The 23,706-nt window shown below is 35.7% G+C and overlaps 1 protein-coding gene across 2 annotated transcripts in view; it reads right to left on the reverse strand.

The window, feature by feature from the left end:
• Nucleotides 1–23,706, reverse strand: part of CACNA2D1 (calcium voltage-gated channel auxiliary subunit alpha2delta 1) — a 451,150-nt gene that overhangs the window by 88,418 nt on the left and 339,026 nt on the right. For both annotated transcript variants that reach the window (XM_087821121.1, XM_087821120.1), the window contains exons 8-10: nucleotides 21,231–21,300; nucleotides 19,034–19,084; nucleotides 16,340–16,439 (exon numbers count right to left, since the gene is read on the reverse strand). In XM_087821121.1, coding sequence (XP_087677247.1) covers nucleotides 16,340–16,439; nucleotides 19,034–19,084; nucleotides 21,231–21,300 — 221 coding nt within the window. The remainder of the gene's footprint in view (nucleotides 1–16,339; nucleotides 16,440–19,033; nucleotides 19,085–21,230; nucleotides 21,301–23,706) is intronic.

Consider the following 23,706-nt stretch of genomic DNA (forward strand, 5'->3'; position numbering starts at 1 on the left):
CCAAATTGAAAATCTAAGAATGATAACCAGTTTTACCAACCGTATAAAAAGTATTCACATAGTTCATTGGATATTTCCAAAAAAAGATAGGAGCAATAGGAGCACTGCAATAAGATCTAGGATGCTGAGATGAGTAGGGTCATCCTATCATTTATTAACTTTGCTACCTGTATAGGTCCCTCAGGCTCCTGGGGTTTAGACTGTCATATCTGCAAAACGAGAATAATAAAACCGTACTTGCTAGAAGACAGGGGGCTGGCCAGGTAAAAGCTTGAAGATATTCTCAGACCAAAAGCATAACCAAATGATTTTAATAGGTGGATAGCAAGCCAAAACACAAATTTTATAAGTGATTATATATTCTTATAAATATAAGGCATCATTCTTTTTCCTCTGAAGATCACTGAAGCCTAATTATAAGGTGCACTGCACTCATCAACAATCCATTAAGCAGACATTTACTAGCAGTCTCTTGTATGTCAAGAATTATGGCAGGTGATAGTTTTGTGCCTTCAGACATTATGTAAACTGGGCATGATGTCTGTAAACACTTATACAGTTTTTACTATGTGCCGCATTTACTATGTACTCTATAAATATTAATCATGCCTCTTGGCGAATGCCCTACAAGATTACTGAAGAAACTTAAGCATAGAAAAATTAAATAATTTGTCCATAGTCACATGGCAAATAAGTGAGAGTCAGAATTCAGACTAGCACTGGGGCCAAAGAGTCTGAGATTTTAACTATTTCCACACCACCTCTGGACATATTATAATAAATTACGATTATTTCTGAAAAAGAAATATTATGCTCTAGGAGAGAATATCAGGGGAATGTGTTCTGACTTGAATTGTGAGCAGTCAGGGGAAAAATTCTCCTGTGATTCCAGAAAAATGATTCACTGAAGACTATGGAGGAAGAACATTCCAGGCAAATAGAACAACATGCAAAAAGGCCCTGGTGGGGGGTGGGGGAGCCTTTTAGGGAAACATAAAGAAAAAGAGTTAAGCTCGGTTACATATGAAGACAAATGACATAAAATGAGTTCATGGAAGGAGGAAGGAGCTAGAGCATGCAAGGTGTAATGGAAATGCTGAAGAACTGGGATTTTATTTTCTATCAAATGAAAAGTTATAGAAAGATTTCAAGCCAAACACAAAGTAATATAATCTAGAATTTTAAGAGATCACTTTAGCTGTTGTTTGGGAAATGGATTTAAGGTGAACAAACTTTAAAGGAGGGGAAATAATTTCAAGGCTATTGAGGTAACCAAGCTGAACATATAAAATGGCTTTGTTGTTTGTGGAAATGGTCAGAAGAGAAGGGATTCCAGATATATTTTGGAGGAAGAGTCAATATGATGTGGTGGTAGATTGGGTATGTGGTTGAGTAAGACAGGGGTATCTTGAGTGACTGTCAGGTTCTGACATAGCATTTGAATAGCTGGAGGACTGGAGGAGTAACTAGAGGACTTGAGGAAAGGGGAGAGAAGCACAGAATGCTAGTGAGGGTGAGTTTTCAATACAAGTGAGATATGCAAATGGAGATATCAAAAAATCAGAACTTGCCCTAGCAGGTTTGGCTCAGTGGTTAGAGCGTAGGCCTACGAACTGAAGGGTCCCAGGTCCGATTCCAGCTAAAGGCACATACCTAGGTTGTAGGCTCGAACCCTGGGGGGCATGCAGGAGGCAACCAATCAATGGCTCTCTCTCATATCAATGTCTCTCTCTCTCTCTGAAAGTCAATTAAAGAAATAAATAAATAAAAATTATTTTAAAAAACAATGTGAGACTTTCCATGTTAGAAAGTAAAAATAAAATAATTTGCCAATATATTAATACCAAAACATCTAACCTTAGAGAATTATTAGATACGGTTATGGAAAATGCTATTAACTGATTTAGTTAAATCATGAATCATGATAAAATTATGTTACACAGAAAATGAGCATTGAATAATGTATTGATCGGGAGTCTTTTGATTGGCCTTGACCTGCTTTTAACAAAGAAAAGTGAAACATCTCATTAAGGCACTAACACAAACTGATTAAATATAAATTCAATTCATTAAATACAAATTCAGTGGTGTATATCAGAAATATTACAATTATATTCATAACAAAACTCATACATTATGCAAGAAAGGAATAACTTACAAAGTATAAGTCCCTATGGCAAATCTTATTCTCCTAATGAAAGGGATGATAAATTTTAAAAGTCTAAATTAGATAAATATATATTTCACAGACATCTGATATTCATCTGCTTTTAGAACAGAAAATACTGAAATTGTAGTCTTCAGTAACATGTGCCTAGATTTTATTTTATAAATCACATATTTAATAAACAAACCACATATATATCAAAACTGTAGGGCAAAGGTTTAATAACACAGCAGTGTAAAACTTTAAAATAGTATATGGTGAGTGAAAATAGATTTATTAAGCCCTGCTTTTGTCATCTATTATTACTTCTTTTAAAAATATATTTTTAACCCTATAGAGTCAGAAATTCAAGCTAACATCACACCTATTCCCTTCTTGATTCCCCAAAATCCAACCAAGTAGAAGTGCTGAGCGAAATCTCTGTGAGGGGGGGTAATGAGAGCATTTGGTTAGAAATCATGAGGTACTCTGCATCTCTGCTCTTGCATTTGCATAGCCTTTCATTTCCCTCTTTCACACATCCTGTTCCTTCTGCCCCCAATACTCTTTCTCCTCTCCTCTACACTTGGTTGTCCCACTTACCTCGACATTCTAAGCTCCTATAAAGGAAGACTTACTTTAGGGTACTTTGTTATAAAACAATCTTTAATGGGCAAAATGAACATAATTTATACTTCCTTGGTTTTTAAAAAATTGTTCTATATCAAAAGTATTCCTTAGAACATGTTCTAATGATCTCCTCTCTCTCTTTTTTGCATGTAAAAGGAATATCGTGCAAAAGCGTGAGCTCAAGCTGTGCAGCTGATCAGCAAAAACAAGAACTCTAATCCAGACCGGCCTGCTTTGAAACAGAGTATTTTTTTAAATTACAAAATATGATTGAACTTCTTTACATAATTTAACTACAATTAATTTAGATAACAAATTAAAATTATATAAAATGATTAAATTACCTGAGTTAAATAAACTTAATGCAACTTTGCATATCAAGCAAGTAAAATTTCAAATTATGGTATGAGAAGCTATCTACATTTTGGACACCAGAGGGCAATGCAGGAAAAATAAAGTGATCTTCTAAATCTTTGTTAACTTTCATTCCTATTAAAAATACTTTTGTTGTTGATTTTTCTATTTTTCATAGGCTATTTGTAAACTAGAAAATGTTAAAAGAAACAAAATTGTTATCCTAAAACCCAGAGAAAATAGCTGGTAACGCTTAGCCATACACATATGTTCATATTCCCAGTTAAGAATGATTTTAAGGTTCTTTGTCTATTGCCAAATTACTTCCCAGAAATATCGAGTCAATTTTCAATATATGTGTAACAATCTTACTTCATTATCATAAGCACTTAATACTTTTATTGCTAAATTATAAGCAAAAAGAATAATTCAATATTTAATTACTTGAATTTCTTTCATGGCTAAGAAGTAAAATTTTTCTCACACACTATTAATTTTCATATAATCTTATGAGTTTTAAGCCCTATTTTTCCATTTTGTTGATTAGCATCTTATTTTAACCTATTCCTCATGATTTCTTAAAATAATTTTCTGCTTAGAAAACCATCTACCAATCAGATAAATACTCATTTACAGTCTTTACTTATATTTGCTTGTTTTGCTTGTATAGTTTACATTTTGGTATTTAGTCATGTTGGAATTTATTTCCCCCAATAGTGTGAGGTGACAATCAGATTAAGCTGTGTGTGTTTTTTTTAAATAGCCAACTTAACCTGTTATTGAATAATTATTGGTTCATGATCCACTCCTTGTAATCAATTAAGATTTGAGCTACATTTCTAGATTTTTAAAAAATATGTTTGTTTTTTATTTTTAGAGACAGAGGAAAGGAGAGGGGGAGAGAGAGAGAAATATCGATCAGCTGCCTCCTGCACAACGCCTACTGGGGATCGAGCCTTGAAACTTGGGCATGTGTCCTGACCTGAATAGGACCAGAGACCTCTTGGTGCATGGGCCTATACTCAACCAACTGAGCCACACTCGCCAAGGCCATTTCTACAATTTTTTATCCCATTACTCTTTCTATTAATTTATCAACTTCTTACTTTTTAATATTAATAATAAAAATATTAGCCAACGTATATTGAGAATCACAATTGTGACAAGCTAAGCACTTTACATGTATTAATTCAATTAACCTTCACCAAGCTTATGATTTTAGTATTAATATGGTTTCCATTATCCAGTTGAGGAAATGAGGCTTAAGAGTCACACAGCAAACAAGGGTCAGAGCTCTCCTTCTAACCCAAACACCTGACACACCACAGAAGGAGAGCCTGGGGCTGCACAGGTTGCTGCACCCGAGGGCGGAGGTGGCGGCCGCCCTGCCTGCAGGCCTCACCCAAGGAGCTGCCCAGGAAGGTGGAGCTGCTGGTAAAGGGGATCCTGCCTCAGGCCTTGGTGGGACGGGGCATTCCAGGGCCTCATCCCCCCAGCTCTTGGGAACAAGCTGCCACTGCGTATCTAGCTCTTCCCAACACCCAGGAGCAAAACCGGCAGAGAGGACTGGGGCACAAGAGGGACAGTGCAGCGGCAAGGATAGGCAGTGCCCTTGAACGCAACTTAAAAAAGTTCATCTCCCTCCGGAATTTGAAAACTCAGAAGCAAGTGGAATGCCCAGGCGGCCTCGGGTACAGGTTAAAATTCTTAAAATGCTTTTTTAGTCCCTTAAGAATGTGCTGAAATGTGGGATTCTGCTATAAAAAATTAAGGATAAAGTCTATGCATTTACTAATAACTACCCTAGTATACTACCACTTTATGTTTTAATTTCTTTTTAATTTAAACCTGATAAATAATTAATAGTAAATATGATAGTTTAATTTAATTAAAATAACTGTGAGCAACCCTACAAGATTACAGTTCAGGTCAGCCCTAGCCAATCTCTTTGCCTTTACTCAAAATTAAATGAATAAATGTACTTTGAAAAGTTTTACTCAATAAGTAATGGCATATATTTGTATTTTAGGGCATGGAGTCTTTACCTAGTCCTTCAAGCTCCAGTAAATGTCAATAACTTTTATATTTTTAAAACCAATAGCTCAGTTTTAAAAATATTCCCTCTGCTTTGCCTTATGTATTACTTTGTTATTTCTGAAACTACAAATGCAACTAATTTTTAAGTATCAAAAGCCATTTTTAGTACACCTTATAATTAATGGAAAAATACTTATCATGCTTGTCAACGCCTTCTATTAACTTTCCTTATACTTGCAAAGCAATTAAGTTATTCTCTGGCAATCTCTTGTTTTTTAAACTAAATAACCTTGATTACTTGTCCTGTTATATAATCTCTAAATTTGTCCTTTACTTCAGCCTTCTCTTCACAGCCTACAATTTCTTCTGTGTGTAATTTAAATGAAGATAATTTTTAAAAACACCCACACTCACCTTTACCTTAAAAAAGTATATAAAAGAAAGGGAACTTCAATTTTTTTAATGAACTTAATTTTACTCCTTCTCCCTGTCTTTTTTTGTTTTGTTTTTTTATATCACCCTCCAAAGAGCAAATGGTGAAAAAATAAAAAACATTCATAAACATCCACAGTACTAATCATTCTATGAAGTACCAAGATCTTAAAATCTAAATCATTAATAAGCATGATTAGTTATAACAAGCCCCAGACAGACGCCCACTGCACTTTGCACAATGTGCCTTCGTAATGTACCCTGATTCTCAGGTTTTCTCAGTGCTGAGGAATCACTTGGGAGACTTGCTAACTGCAGATTCCGGATCCTTAGATCTGGGGTGGAGTTTGAATTCTGCATTTCTAACTAGCTGCCAGGTGCTGCCAGTGCTGCTTGGCCAGACCCCACTTTAAGTAGCAAGGGTATAAACTACGATATCTTATTTGTTGACATAAATCAGATATGAATCAACATAAAATATCCCTGAAATCTAAATGGATGACTATTTCATAAGATGTGAAATGAAATTACTTTCCTGGAATTCATTTGTTACAAAACTGCAGTGTCATGACAAATATCTTTTATTTTACTTGAGCACTGGCAAAAAGAGGGTCTGTTTTGGAAGGGTATAAAAATAACTTTTAAATTTAAATTGTGCAACAACTTACAACTGTGCTCATTATCATATGCAGAAAAGTTCCTAAACTAAGAAAACCAGTAGGCATAGTTTAGAAGAAAAACTGAAATTTAAAGCTCATAGGAAAATAAACAATTCAAATTGTGTCTTTCTTGCAGACACAGTACAGTTTCATATTGAAACCCCCACTCTGACATTAGCTGGTGTTAAACTGTCAGGTCAAGAGCCAGGAAGTGGCTGAGATTTCATCCTACGTGCAGGCTAAGGAGTGAGCCGCCTACAGTTTCAGAGATACTAACCAAAAAATACCAGACCTCTGGTCAGAGACAAAAGGCAGTAGAAACCAGAGTGAGATCTATTTGCATCCAAATCCCAGTTCCCACAGGGGGCAAGAGAAGGGCCAGAGGTCATCTGCACGAGCTGTAGGTGGGTTTCAGGCAAGAGGACCCAAGGGGAGGAAGCCTCTGACCTTACAGAGGGGCCGCTGGCAGGCAGCCCAGTATCCTCATCAGAGAGAGACTACATCTGAACTACTGGGCAGTGCAAATCTCTTCTGGGGGAGAAGACAGCTCTATCTTCACTATCCGGGAATGAAGGCTTGAAGAAATGTGAGAGTTGGTAGAAAAACATTGGAACAGGATGATAATAACAATTGCCACATATAAGCGCTTTACATGTGCATTTCATTTGGTGCTTAACATTTTGGCAAGTAAAATATGATTGTCCTTTCCAAAGAGGAAGAAGCAGATTTATAAGTCTTACATAACTTGTAACTAGTAGTTTCAAAGGTTATGTGCAATCCTTGTGCAATTTAATGGGTACATCCAAGAGGCAGAGCTGTCTGAGCAGAGTGGGAAGTAGTCACTTAACCAGAGGTGAGCCTTACTAATGTTGTCGCCAGGTCAAGATCACCCTTCCCCAGCTCCTATGTGGCTGTGGGTCCTCACTCCTCATTTAGAGATTGTTATTCCTAAAACTGTTGTTTACTGACTACAGTCGAGGCAAAGGGGAGAGCTTATTTTGGAAAAAAAGTTCTCAGCCCCAGCCACGAGGTTCAACTGGTTGGAGCATCGTCTGTGCACCAAAAGGTTGCGGGTTCAATCCCAAGTTGGGGCACAGATGGGAAGCAACTGATCAATGAGTGTTTCTCTCTCTCTCTATCTTCCCCTTCCTCTATCTCCAAAATCAGTGAAAACATATCCTACAGTGAGGATTAAAACACCACCACCAACAATAAAAAGTTCTCTCTTACAACTAATAGCAAAGATATTATAAAGAATTATATTTTAGTTATTTCTTTCTAATGACTAATCAAAGACAGGATTTTTATTTTTTTTAAATCCTCACGTGAGGATATGTTTTCCATTGCTTTTCAGAGAGAGTGGAAGAGAGAGGGAGAGAGAGAAACATTGATGTGAGAGAGACACATCAGGAATATATCCTAAGAATCCTGAAACACTACTCAGAAAGAATATATGCACCCCTATGTTCATAGCAGGGCAGTTTACAATAGCTAAGATCTGGAAACAGCCCAAGTGCCCATCAGTAGACGAGTGGATAAAAAAGCTGTGGGACATTTACACCATGGAATACTAGGCAGCTATAAAGAAGAAGGATCTTTTATCCTTTGGGACAGTATGGATGGACCTAGAGAATATTATGCTAAGTGAAATAAGCCAGGCAGAGAAAACAAACATCACATGATCTCACTCATATGTGGAATCTAAAGAACTTAATAAACTGATGAACAGAATAGATTCTGTGACATGGAAGCATGAATCAGACTGATGAATCTCAGAGGGAAGGAAGGGGGTGGGGAGGAGAGATTAACCAAAGAATTTATATGCATATATGCACAACCCAAAGACACAGACAATGGTGTAGGGAGTAGAAGGAGTTAATGGGGAGAAAAAGGAACATTTGTAATATTTTGAACAATAAAAATATATATTTATATAAATTTTATTTTTTTAAATCCTCACCCGAGGATATTTTTTCCATTGCTTCTCAGAGAGAGTGGAAGAAAGGGAGAGAGAGAAACACTGATGTGAGAGAGACACATTCATTGATTGCCCTGGGAACTTTCCTTGACCAGGGCCAGAATCAAGCCTGCAACTGAGGTATGTGCCCTTGGCTGAAACTGAACCTGCGACCCTTCAGTCCGAGGGCCGACACTCTAACCACTGAGCCAAACTGGCTAGGGCCAAAGACAGCATTTTAAAATATACACAAATTGGAAAAGCTTTCTGGAAGAAAATGGACTCAAGAATCCTTAATGTAATCATGACATTTATATCTAATTCTTAAGTAAGGAGATATGTGATTTTATGGAAACATATGACTACCTTATTCAGTTGCTAACTTTTCACATAGTGTCCATAATCAGCACACATTTTCCTTTCATCTTCCACTAGCTCACAACTTTATTCCTAAAACGTCAAACTCCCTCACTTTCATAAACAAATTCTGCTCCTGTGTCAACATTTGAAATTTTGCCTGTAAATCAGAACATGCTGTAATTGAATTGCAGCTCCTATCATCTACTACTTACTTCTGTCAAAACATCTAACTGGATTAATGCAAAACAGCTACATAATGCTCGCATTTGAGCTTTGCCTAACAGCAGGTTTCTTTTCTGTAACAAAACAAAACACAACAAAAAAACCAGCACTGGAAACAACAGAGTCACTAGGAAATGATGCGGCACTCATTCTGACATTGTGTACATGATTTAAGCATTAAAAAATAATGTTCTTTAAACAAAAGAAACTTTGAAATACAAACCTAAAATGAGAGACCTCTTGATTTTTCTGTCTGATGGTTCTAAACCACTTTGGAAAAGTGTTTCTAGAGATTGCATAAGTATTTGGATGACTGACATGTTAGGTATGAGGATGAAGGAGAATGCATGAGGTTCTTCAAAATACAGCAAATTCCCTAAGAGAATTCCCCTAACAAAACACAACATTCTTCTTTAAAAATTAATAATAAATTTAGATTTTAGAAATAGCATTTCTCTTTGTTTTCATAACCTGATATTTATCTTATAATTTCTAAGAATTCTAATATTTTGGAATGTTATTTAAATATATCAGGTTTCAAGATACGGTTAATAAAATTACCTTGTACTTTTCTTTAGGCTTTAACCACATAATTTTGTGCTTAAATCTAGACTCATTAATGAAAAAGGCAGTGCTCCCATCCTGTGCCCTCCCTTAAGAAGGTTACTAGAAGTCTCTGTTTATTTATTTGTAAAATTAAGTATATCAATATTATCTACCTCACAGGATTGTTGTTAAGACCCAATGAGTTACCATAAAAAATACATAGAACAGTTCCTGCCACATGAGTATTGTTTAAAAAATAACTAATAATTCCCTACGACTTGTGATTAAAGATTAATATACACATAAGATAAACAATGAACACATGTCCACTTTAGGTCTCATTCGTATTGATCTTCTCAAGGGCAAATCTATGTATGGAATAATATAACCACTTAAAATCATTTAGTGACTTTTCAATCGTGAAAATATACTAAGGATTATTCTGAAACCATAAAAATAAACAAAAATGTGTAGTTAATAAAAATGTTCAAGTATAGTTGACAAAAATATCTATCATCTTCTGGTAAGTATCATAAACTACTAAAATAAAGTAACTAACCTAAACTAAACAAGGTAATATATTAGCAGCTGAAATCAGCAATAAATTTCTCCAGGGGTGCAGAGGGAAATCATGACTTCATTTTTCCAATACATTCCTGCAGTATTTGGTTTACAATTTGCAGGAGCTGCACATCTTTCAATATCACTCTTCTTCCATATTTTTGCATATGTAACTGAGATACTTTCGTAATTTTTAACTTGAGGTATTGAGATACATTACTTCCAGATCAAATATTCCCGTTCGTTCTAAAAGCAACATATTCTATTTGCCCACTTGCTTTTAGTTCCCATATTCAAGCTACCCCGAGTGAGGATGCCCAAGTAAAAATTTACAAAGAGCTGTCAATGCACCAATAAAGTCTGTATTAACCTGGTTCATCACTTCACAGAAACCACAAGGAAAAATCTTGCAGTTGTTTTTCTTAAGAAGTTAGTTAACAATTTCCTTTTAAAAAAAACACATTGAACAACCATAATATTTTTAGAAAAAGTAATGGTCTTTAGAACTTGTCAGGCATTGAGAATCCCAATGTCAAGACTATGTAAGTTCTTTGTTTTAATTAGGAAAAAATTACTAGTTGCTAGCTAAATGTTGAAAGCATAACATTCCTTCAAAGCTATCTGTACTGTTTCGTCAGAAAGCATTGTTCAGTTTCTAACTGAGGCAGCTGCTGGTGGTGCTCCATGCACATTCCCACGCCTGCCAGCTCAAATAACTGCCGTTTTTCCAGAAGCCCTCTGCTTGTGCACATGATGGCCTGGGAACACCGGAGAATCAACATCCCTTGAGAACAATCATTAACTTTAAGTACTTCAGCGCATTTCCCCCTTGGAAGGGATAACTCTGATTTGTGTAATCTACATTGGCTCTCTAAAGTGCCCAGAGGATTAATTTCCACTCACTCAGAGTGGTAACATGTTCGATAATCCATCATTTACTAGGTCTCTTCTTTCTTTCTCTCTCTGTTTTACTTCTCACATATCTCTAACTCTTTCCTAAAGTTATTTTCAAAATAAACCATGTATACTTGAATCCTTGTCTCAGGGAATATTTTAGGGAAAACCCAGTCAAGCTGACATGAGCAGTGGTCTTAGGAAGCAGATGTCAGGATGGGATTCTAGAATTAAATTATTCACCAGCCATATGGTAACAAACACTCCACTGGTAACTGTCTGTATCTCAGTCATAACTGTTTCAAGAAAACCCTTCTGAGACTGCAGCATCACAACTGCTAAGATTTTCATCGGTGGTGATGGTAACACAAAATAGACTGAAGAGGAGGCACCTAGTATTTGAGAAACATAGGAGTTGGTTGATTGTTGTTAAATTCATTAAACAAAATGACGACTAAGGTCAGCAAAGTATCAACTAAGGGCAAAGTGTCAAAGCCAGAAGACTTCTAGGGCAGCTAATGAAGAGTTCTCATCTCCTATTGTGAGAAAGTCAGCATGTGCTAGAAATAGAAGTGAATTTGCTTTTGAGAGTCATGTAATTATAAAGGAGGCTGCATTCACAGCCTTGGCAGGTTTCTTCACAAAAGTCAGGGCACTGATGGGAAAAGAATAGGACCCTAAAATAACAATAAGGACATCTGGGTGGATGCAATTAAGAACACTGATCTTGCCCGGCAGGGCATGGCTCAGCGGTTGAGCGTCGACCTAGGATCCAAGCGATGGGGGTTTGATTCCCTGTCAGGGCACATGCCCGGGTTGTGAGTTGCAGCCAATCAATGACTCTCATCACTGATGTTTCTATATCTCTCTCTCCATCTCCTTTCCTCTCTCTGAAATCAATAAAGATATATTTAAAAAAAAAAAAAAAAAAGAACACTGATCTTCCAGAATCCCCTCCGGATAGACAGAGATAACCTCTTCTCCTTAGAGGGTAGTAGTTTCTCCACTCTTAAAGACAGTATAATATGACACTTGCTCTCTTCAAGAGCTGATCCCATCTCCTCTCATGGCTGTAGGCAACAAATAAGTCAGGTCTCAACAAGACCCAACTGAAAAAGTAGACTCTGCTCCAGAAAAACAAAAAGAGAATGAATATTCAAGAAAAGAGATGCAAGATCTGCCTAATACGAACCAGCAGATACTAAGAACATGCTAGGGAATGTATGTTGAGAGATCCTGAGGCAAATTATACCTGGTCATCAACTTGGTGTGGAGGAAGAATATCTTGACGTAAGAAAGCAAATGGTCCATTGGTAAATGGCTTGGCTGATTCACCAATGCCCCTGAAGGAGTAAGATTGGAAGACCTTCCCCACACAAACAGCTCTGGAGAAAAAGCTGGAGGATGTACCTATAGGAGTGGGCATGAAATGTGCAAATCTCTTTGTCTCACACTGATGACCACTAGAGAGCATTCATCACAGAGGAGGAGCTGAAAAACTGGGTAGATAAGATGATGTGTTCTTTAGAGGTCATCCAGCCTTTGTATGTGGCAACTGTAGTACTTGCAAAATGAGCTCATGAATAAGCCGCTTTTGGTAGCAGACAGAAAGAAGATATACATGGGCTTAAAAGCACTGGATCTTTGGTCACAATTAGATTCCCAGTAGGGGGCATGCAGGAGGCAGCCAATCGATGATGTTTCTCTCATCTGTGCTTCTATCCCTCTATCCCTCTCTCTTACTCTAAAAATCAATAATAATAATAATAATTTTAAAAGCATGGGCTCTTTCTCACCAAGTCTAATATAGCTTTACCACTGGTGAATGACCAATCCATTGGAAATTGTCCAAAGCTGAGTTTTCAATATCATTTTTCAAAAGGACAACCAGCAACTTGATATAAAATAGATTATACTCAATTTTATTCATCTGGATGGGGGCAGGCCAAATTTTGTTTTTCTTGTTATCGTTACATATTCCAGCTATGAGTTCCTTTACCTGTTCACAATACCTCATTCCTCTGGGTTCATCAAACTACCTGATTTATCATCATGGGATATCACCATAGAATCCTGCATTACATCTCCTCAAACCAGCAACCTATTTTATGCTAAATGTGGTCCAATAATGAACACATGACCACAGGATCCACTGGGTCTACCATGTACTACATCACTAGAAGTTGCCAGCCTAATAAAATGTTAGGACAGTCTCTTAAAAGTATAACTAAGGTTCCAGCTTGGAGATGACAATCTTTGAGTTGGAATGTTGTGCTTCAAGATGCAATATATACTTTGAACCATAGTGCTATACCCATTGATATACTGGTACCAGCTGTCATCTGCTCATAAAAAACAATGGTTAAGTGTTCAGGAATTTTTAAAGACAGTTGAACTCACATTGGTAGCCTGAAATTGGCCGTGGTGGGAGTATTTATGTTATGAAAATTAGCAAATCCTACATCAGGTTTCTCTTCCCAACACTGGCTCTGCCCCCAAAAGGCAGAATGCATGAGTGTGGGAACAAAGGAAAGGAAGTAGGAATGTCCCCTCTAACCATAATTCAAAGCAGTCCCCTGGGAAATGTGTATTTCCTATCCCTGCAACTTGACTCTGCTGAAATAAATGTTCTGCTTTCCAATAGCATGCATGTGGGATGAGATGGTGCTTTTACCGGGGTCACAGTAAGAATTTCACTAAACCTAAATGTGTAGCTATCATCTAGATATTTTGGGCTTCTCATGCCATTAGATCACCATTCAAGAAAAAAAAGAAATTATTCTACCAGCGGGTCATCAGATGAGGAGAGTATCATGAGAGTTGCTACTATATAATGTGCGAACTATGCACAGAACTCAGGGATTCATTCAAGCACGTCCATGCTAGGTGATAACTGTGAATGGACAACTGCAGGAAACACTGTCTGAATGGACACAGAAACCATGGATTCATAGGCTTCTGGGATAAAAGCTTGAGTCATCCCACCAAGCAAGCTGTCAGCACAAGGGTTGGCCAAGGGTGTAGAGAAATTAGGAAGGGTATTAGAGGAGAGAAAAGATGGATATAAAGTGTGGCCTTGGTTCTAACTCTAGCATCCAACATTTCTGATGTCAGTTTCTTTTTTTTTTGGTAGTTGCCATCTTTAAGGATCAGTGCCTGGATACAGTGGACACTGACCAGGTTTCTAACTCCTATCACCTGCAACTTTTTGTTTCAGTTCTCCTTCTTGTGGCCAGAGTCTGTTCTGCTCACAGATGGGCAAGGCTGGTACTTAAAACTTCAGATCCTTTGAACTTTAGGCAGAATAACTTTGAAGTTTATATTCTATACAGCATCTAAAATTTCTCAGTAGGGTTACGTTCCCTTACATTGAATTAAGACCCTTTAATTGACTCCCTTTCTTTCTTCCCTGGCGTCACTTCCCTGCTCCTTTAACTGGTAGTGTTTCCTGGGATCCTGTCCCAACTAAACTACTTCCACTTGAATCCATGAGTGAATATCAGGAAGAACCCAGATTAAGAAATTAACCATTTTAATATTTGCTTGTTTTATATAAATTCCATTAGATAACACAAATCTGTACTGAATTTAATGTTTGTATGACTTTCTCTTTTGCTATGTCAAAGATCATATTTTGTTATCAATCATTACAATGCCTTTGTGATAAACAATATGTTTATGTACAAATGAAACTAAATGGCTGTCTTTTCCGGTCACTTTTTGAGATAAACACATTGCATTTCATTGAATAAGTGGTCAGAATATAAAATGAGACTGACATAAGAGATCTTATATAGTATCAAGTTTTACTAAATAATATCAAGGACACAGACAAGCTAAGGATTTCTAAAGGTTTGTAAGAGCAAAAAAAATATCTGGACAGGGAGGGTGGTACCCAGGTGTTATGGGCTGAATCATGTCCCCCTGAAATTCATGCTTTGAAGTCCCAACCCCAGTGCTTCAGAATGTAACAGTGTCTGGCCCAGCCGGGCGTGGCTCAGCGGTTGAGCATCGACCTAGGATCCAGGAGATTGGGGTTCGATTCCCAGTCAGGGCACATGCCCGGGTTGCGGGCTGCAGCCGATCAATGGCTCTCTCATCATTGATGTTTCTCTCTCTCTCTCTCTCTCTCCCTCCCTCTCTCTGAAATCAATAAAGATATATTAAAAAAAAAAAAAAGAATGTAACAATGTCTGAAGATAAGGTCTTCAAACAGGTGATTAAGTTAAACAGAGGCAATGAGGTTAGGAACATCATTAAATATGACTGGTGTCCTTATAAAAAGAGGAAAAGACACCAGGGGTCAAACACACAGAGATATGACTATGTGAAGAGACAGTAAGAAGGTGGCAATTGCAAGCCAGGGAAAGGGAACTCAGGAGAAACTGATTCTGCTGGCACCTTGATCTTGGGCTTCTGACCTGCAGAACTGTGACAAAATCAATGCCTGTAATTTAAGCCATCCAGTCTGTGACAGTCTGTGTGGCAGCTCTAGAAAACATAGAACAGCTCCTTCCTTACTATGTCAGAGACACCCTCTGGCCCAGATGAAAAGAGGTCTCAAAAAGAGGTTTGTGGGCTTCCTTGTATAGCGAAACTCTAAACTATGAAAAATAGTTTTATTAACCAGAGAGTTATATCACCTAGGGACATTTCCCAGGGAGTCTTGCTTCATTTATCCTGGGTCTTACCCACTGTAGTTACCCTTGGCAGGGATAGCACACTAAATCATCTTAGGGCTAATAGTCTCCCTTTCAGTAAATATTATTAATCTGTTACCTGGAGCTCTGGTTGGTAAGGGATCATGCCCTATTCTCCTGCCTACATCTTCTCCCAGGGGTGGCCCTCAGTGAAGGGAGAAGATCCATGGCAGGCCACCTGCTTGAACTCCCTCCTCCCAGTGGTTTCAGGGACAGAGCCATCCTACTATGTTCAATACAAAATGCCCTCATCACAAATTCCTCTTCCCTCACCTTCATCTCTAGGAAGATCTCCACTTCAAATGTGAAATTACATCCATCAGGCAAGAGCCACGAAATTTTTTGCCTAAATTCTATGAATTAAAATGAGACACAGTAACACTCATTTTGTTGTTTCACTTGTCTCAGAGTTCAGTACACTCTACGAGTAGGAAGGTCTAAGATGGTTCTGGGGAAATAAAATTTTAAAAGTAGCTCATTCAAATATCTATTGGTTCTCTTGTTAAGTTGAAAAAGAACTTTTAGTACAAGTTACAATGGTATCAATGAGCACAAGGGTTCATGTCACCTGGTTAAGCTTCCCTGAGTGAAGGAGAATGTGTGTAATGTTTCCCTTCACATTCATTACTTCAATGGTAAAGCCTCAGACATCCAGAAAGGACCTTGGTGTGGAAAAACAGGGGAATTAGTAATAAGATAGGAGGAGCTCAGTGAGATAGTCTTGTAATAGATCAGAAACATCTCAGCCTATCTATGAAAAAACACTGTGGAGTATTTAAAGTTCAGAGGAGATAGAAATTGCAGATTTAATTCACCAAAAATGCAGTCATTTTATACTTACTGAAGCTACATTCACAAAATCATCATCTGAGAGGGTTTCCAACATTTCGGAGACAGACGTTCGGATCAATTTAAGTGTCAATCCACTAACGCTTCCACTCCTATAAAAAATGCACCCATGCATGTTAATGACCACATATTTAATCAAAATCAGAAACCTAAGTAAAGGCAACTTATGCACTCGCTCTAGATCTTTATATAATATTCAAATAATTTTATCTTTAAAAAATCAGTAGTAGAAAAAGTCTTATTTTTAATACAGTAGAAGTTAAGAAATCTTGTCTTTCTTTTCTACCAGCATCAGAATCTATATATTTCTAAACCACAATGATAAAACTTAAAAGTCAAATGACAATTTTAAGAAAATATGGATATTCAGGGCATGTTCAGTTATTTGGGAAACATATACTGAATACCATTTTGGTTAGCCAAGTTAGAATTGAGGGGTTATAACCTCTGTCAGTTAACAGATAAAGTCACTGCCTGAGGGTATCCATTGTTTGCCTTGATTAAAGCAACAATTATGAGGCGGCATAACAATTATGATAATAGACAGATTTTTTTGTGGACAAAATACCTTGTTTTGTATCCTAAAGTAGATATTTTCTGGGGGTTAGTCTTCATTTATCTTGTCTCTACATATTCTATGTTCCTCAACGATGACCTCATCAATTTGCAGAGCTCATCTCTGGACAACTTACTCCCAATTCTACATCTCTAGCTCCCAACTTTCCCCAAGTTTTATACTCGTCTGCTTGTTAAACAACTATGGGCTCAATGTCCAAAATGACAAATTACTCCTAAACATATTTTTCTTTCCTATTTATGTTCTTGGTACCAACCAAGCTAGGTCTTAGTCATCCAACTGCCTCCTCCCTCTAAACCTTTCTACGCTTTTAGACAATCCTCCTCATTCACTCAACTTCACAGTGTCCCAGGCAGTGGCCTCCTCTCCAGTCTCTCTCCACTCTGGCTTATGTCTTTATCACCTGAAGATGCTGAGCTAGGGTAACAGCCACTACATCCAGCTCTTAGTTGCCTCTCCTACCCATGCTAACAGGTGAAAATTCTGGAAACATCCCTTAACACAATACTATTAATAGCTCATAGTTACCTACTAAATAGCCAATAATCTCAATATCCCTGCGTTCAAGAGCTTTCAGAACCCTCTCTGCCTCCTTCTACCACCTCCTCGAGATAGTTCCTCCAATGTTCTCACCTAAGCCACTTTGCTCCTGTCAGTTTTTCCACTGGAAATTCCACTCTTTCCTCTTCCCTCTCATGCCTGCCAATTCAACTCTAATGTTAGCTTCTTAATGAAGTCTTTCCTGACACTTTAAATCAAAGTGCTACCTCTCTCCTATGGACTCCTTTAGCGCTATGTCATATCTTAGGTCTATTACTTTCTACATTATTTTAGTTATTTGTGAATATAGTTTACTTTCACTAATAATTACTTTCTCTGTTTACTTCTGAGACCATCTTGAATCTGTATTATGACATTGTATGTGTGACAAGACCCTCAAAATACTAATGCTGAAATAATTGTTTAAATGATATTTTAACTTGCTATATATTTTCAATTTAAGGCATATGTATGTGGGCTCCTAAGATTTTAATATGATAAATTATTTCTGGAAATTATATATCTAATAGGATTATAACATATTACATTACCATTTAGATTTATACTTAAGGAGGCTATCAAGGATTCATGTATGATATAAACTCCACAATAATTTAATTAAAACAAGATATGGCTTAAATGCATTTTAACAAATGAAATCAGAACATTTAAGTTACATTTGTTTAATTCATTTATCTTCTCTTCTCAGGCTAGGCTATAAAGTTTTGAACTTGTTTACTATAGGTCAAAATGGAGAAATTTTCAAATGTTGATGTTAGCTTGTGATATGGATTTAGTTCCCTATAAAACATTGGATTCTGTTTCTTCTAATATGGCAAAGATTATATGAGGATATACTTTTATTTTCTCAGGGAAAATAAAGTATTTTATGCTTTGTTTTTATTCATTGTATTAACTTAAAAACAAAATCTCCATAGTAGGATATATTATTTTCTATGCTCTACCATTTCCTCTTCAAGTTCATTAGAGGATTATACACACACACACCCCCCTTAACATTTTAACACATAAAATGATCAATATAAAAATTCCCGGAATTCTTGCATATACATTAGCATTTCCCTTGAAAAAGTCCCAGTATTGACATTTAATACATTTAATCTTTATCTATTTTGTGGCCAAAACCCTCAAAATTATTTGAATCTTTAATGACTAGGTGCCAACTAAATGATTCTTTTTTTTTTTCTTTTTGGTAGGAACTGCTTAGTTTTAGCAACTTTGATTTTTAATGTTATTTTAAATATAAAGCCAAAAATTAGAAGCAAATGAATATTTTTTTCAAAAACTCAGACTTTAGAACCATGCCATGCCATGCGATAATTTTCAATTCCATTATAGGCTCTTCTCATTTTTAATAAGAGGATTTTTGTTTGTTTTGTTACTGTCTTCATATGGTTTCTTTGTCTGGATATAAAAGTGCCTGTAATTACACTTTGTTCTTTTCCCCCAATCTATCAATGATTTCTCAGTCCCAACACATTACTGTTATCTATGAATCCACCCTATATTCTCAATATATAAATAAATATATAATATTTAACTACTCACACATCAACCAGAATAAGCATATCTTTAGGAGATGCAGCTCCTTGGATGTACCTGAAACAAACACCAAATAAATATTTTTTTTCTCTTGCAAAATGGCAAACATTGATATTTGTTAACCTGATATTTACGGATTTCTGAGATAAGGTATTTTCCAAACAGGCCTACTTCATTCTATCTCAGTCAACAATGCTCTGCTCTTTCATTCATAATTTTGCATTGTCAATGTTAAAAAGCTACACTTAACATAGTAGAGATGTCAGGGGCATATTTCAATTATGTTTTTCAGATATTTATTAAAAAAATATAAAGATATGTGTTTTAATACTAAGAGCAAAAAAAACTTAACTTCCAAAAGGACATTTTCCGGGGGGAAAAAATTATCCTAAACAATTGTTTACCACGGGTTTTAAAACTTATTCTAAGGAATAATAATAATAACAAATAATAATAAGGCTGTATCATATTTTTAAATGCAAGAATGGACACAAAAAATAGGTAAGTGGTCTACGAACATGAAAAAGCAACATCAACAGAAGAGAAATACAAACAGGCAATAAAAAAGTTAAAAACAGAAGAATATACAATGTTATTACCAAGATTTTCCAGTGGTGGCTCTCATACTTTATAGAATCTAATAATCACCTGGAGAATCAGTTTAAAATCTTGATTCTCAAATTCCACCCTGCCCTACAGATTTAGAATCTTTGCACTTTAAACAAACTATAACAGAGTTTTATTCAGATAGTTTAGGAATTGTAGAGATAAACATACTTGCAGGTGAATGATCCCAATGTTCAGGCTGCCTGGCCGCAGTTGACAGGTCATAGGGACCCACTTTCCCCAACAGGAAGGGCTGACCCTGAACTCAACTTTCTATTTACCTCTGATAACTCCTTACCCGTGACTCTAAATCAAACTTCTCAGAATCTTGCCAAATAACTTGTCAATTAGTTTACAGACAACATCTAGCATAGTTTATATCTACTCAGAACTACATGCTCACGAAACAGAGTTTATAACTTGCATGCAAGTTTGTATCTCTATTAAGAAGGTAAGGAGAAGTGTTGCTGGGATATTCCAATGGAAGGCAAATGTAGTTCATGTCTAGCATCTTAACAAATGGTCCAGACATTCCTCTCGGTGGGAAGATGAGAGGACAGAATATTGTCTGCCTCTTCTGTTTAGCACCTAGCCTCTAAGGTTCCCCAAAACAGTTGTTTCCTGAACCCAAACCATGTGATATTGTTGTCGTTGCCTCCACTCAACAACCCATTGCTGCAGAGTCATCACAATTGGAAAAATATTAGCAATCATAATATGTGGATTAATAATATCTTGCACTATTATACATGGTTGATTCCTACTGGGATGTTTAACAGAGCATCTTAAAAGCTTTAAATACATTTAGTTTGAATCAACTTTATGTCTTAGAATTTGTCTGAACTCTAGCAGAATATTAGAAATAACCTAAATCTTCGATAATAGGGGCTTTCCTAAATAAGTTACCTCATGATCACTCTTTTAAAATGATGTTAAGTGTCTCTTATGAATAGGTACAAAAAGGTATTGATAGCAAAGAGTAGGTTACAAAACAATATGTTGTATATAATGTGAACAAATTAAAAAAAAGATACATCCACACATTAAATGCATTTTTAAAAAACTCAAAATACATAAGTTGTGAAAATATGAGTTATTGGTATTTTTTGAGTTTTATGTTAGGAAAATGAGTTGCTTTAGTAGTAAGAAACAAATAATACTTCTTTGTGGGAACATAAATCTATGTAATATAATTATAACTAGGGGCAGTTCTTACAGCTTGGGGCCAGTTCTCATTAGTTCACTGCCAGAGAGAAACTACCTCCTACTCAGTCTAGATGCTCAATTAGAGCCCTACCCAAGCAAACCGAAGGCCTTTCAAAAAAAATACCCACCAGCTAACAGTGTTTTAGAAATGAAACTGAATATAAAACTTATAGAAGTCCATTTGAATGAATTTGACCAGTAATTTCAACAATATTCATTATTGTCCCCATGTGAACTTATCACCTTCATTTACCTTTCATTGCATACATTTATTAAAATTTAAAAAATATCAGAGTACTTTACATAATTAGACAATATTCATCCTAATAATGGAAAGATTCTGTCCAACTGTTGTCTGTTTCATCTTTTCATGACAATCTAAAATTCTTACCATGGTCTTCTGCGTACATCATAAAGGTCAATCTTGTTTGGAGTTCGGCTGTTATCAACCCATGGAGAAGCTTTAGAGAGGAGAGAGAGAGAGAGAAGGGGAGGGGGTTACATTAAAAATTATAGAAATTACACCAAAATATTAGATATGATCTATAAAAGTAGTATTTAAAATAAATCAAAAACATCACTGAACATATCCCACTTATCCACAGTAATGTTAAAATGGGAGATACAATTTTTATGCCATAATTTTTTGCTTTTTGAAAAGGGAAAACAATATAGCAGTACAAAAGAAAGTAAACATAAGTCAATTTTCTTGTTCATATTATTTCAGAAATAAGTTGTAGACATAGGGATTTTCTAGGGCTGACTTATATGTTTTACCAGGTGTCCAGAAATTATGTATTTTCTTTCTTCTCGACTAACAGAAAAATTTACCTTAAAAGAAAATGGATTTGGCATTCATGGAAATTATGTTTTCAATTCTTTAATCCTTATATTTTCATTCAAAGCTATAGTATCCTGACCTATAAAAAGATAATTGTTTTTCTTGGATTGTGATCATACAATAGCATAATTTTTAACTTTAATATTAAAATATTTGATAATGGCCTATTTGAAAGTATGATTAAAAGGCTAAAGTACAATGTAAAAACTCCACAAAAATTTGTTTTTCTTAAAGTTATTTAAATGATCTGAAGCAATTCAAATACAGATTCAAGAAGTTTTTGTTAGTTTCAGAGCATTTACCATTTTCAGTGATCAGAAAAAAAGCTCCTTTGTGTAACTGAATTGATTTTAAATGTAACTAATTTATACTTATTCTAATTAAATCTATACTTTAATTAAAAAGCTTTGCAAAGCTTTGTACACACACATGCATACACACCTTAGACCCAATGGAGAGAAATAAATGCTAATAAATTATACAATAATTTTATGCTGAACAAGTCCTTTCCTTTAACACGTTTAGATATATGACCCTTGGGAAAATTTCTAATAATAATTTGTATGACTTATGCCCTCCAATCTATTTTGCCCTTTATTGAGAAACTATGACAATTATGGAGAACTTTACTGAGAATCAGGTTTATTAGTCAATTAAGATAACCTGGCCAAATAGCATATGTCAAAAAATACATACTACTGAGCCTTTCCTTGACGGTGAAATTTATTTTTTATTATTGACTATATTATAAAGTGATTTATTCATTTTAAATGGCTCATCACGTTTTGGTGAAATAGTAAGTTTAAATCTAGCACTCCTCCAGCTATGCCAGGTACTTATGTAGTGAATGCAACTGAAATGGTAAATTTATTTTAATTTTTTCAATCTGCATTTGCAGAAACTTACAGCCAGTGAGATAAAAATATCCTTCCTTCCCCCCTCCCCCAGTAGCACTGGTATTAAGAGACTAGCATGCTGGTAGACACTTTCAACTATTCCTGAATAATATTTACTCCTAAGTTAGAACCTTAGTAATAACTAAAAATTTTTTAAAAAATACATCCTACTTTCATTACAATGTTATGCTGGTTATAGTTTTATTGCATCTCAGCTCTATAGTCACCCTTTTAACTTGATCTATAAAAATGGATCTAGGCACTTTTAACAATTTTTCTTTTACCAACAAGCACAATTTTAAGCTTTGTCAGCAAATGATAAAAGAGAGACAGTGAATGAGGAAAGGAGTTTTGCTTCCTGCTTCTGGTTTGTTTGTTTAAAAGCTCTTTTCCTGTTGTGTTGACTGTTATCATTTTTTTATTTGACAATGTAAAGGAAAAGAGTTCAGTGCCCCTAATTACTCAGGTATTGCATGTTTTAAAAATTCTTGCAGCATACTGGTTGAAAATTGCTAATATAGCATATCATCTTAAATGGTTTATATTTAAAAACATTAAGAAACTTCTCTTAGAGGTCTTCTGACATATCTACTATTAGGACATATCCCTTGATTAATTTGTATGACTTATGCCCTCCAATCTATTTTGCCCTTTATTGAAAAACTATGACAATTATGGAGTTTACTGAAAATCAGGTTTATCAGTCAGCTAAGATAACCTGGCCAACTAGCATATGTCAAAAAATACATACTACTGAGCTTCTCCTTGACTGTGAAATTTATTTCTTATTATTGACTATATTATAAAGTGATTTATTTATTTTAAATGGCTAATCATGTTTTGGTGAAATGGTGAGTTTAAATCTAGCACTCTTCCAGCTATGCCAGGTATTGATAAATTTAAGATATTTATATTATGGTAAAATTAAACAACGTTCTTTCTTCTGTGATATTAGTAATTAATTTGCTGTATAATCCCACTGTGGCATTAACTGGGACATTATTTATATAGGCTCAGAATTATTTAAGATCAAATAGTAAAAAGGATTAATAACCACACAGTGCAATTCCCTAAAATGATCAGTTTCATAATGATTCATAATGAAAGGTACATGTCTTGAGAAGAAATCA

This window comes from Miniopterus natalensis, chromosome 10 (genome assembly GCF_054644295.1).
Source record: "Miniopterus natalensis isolate mMinNat1 chromosome 10, mMinNat1.hap1, whole genome shotgun sequence".
NCBI classification, from domain to species: Eukaryota; Metazoa; Chordata; class Mammalia; order Chiroptera; family Miniopteridae; genus Miniopterus; species Miniopterus natalensis.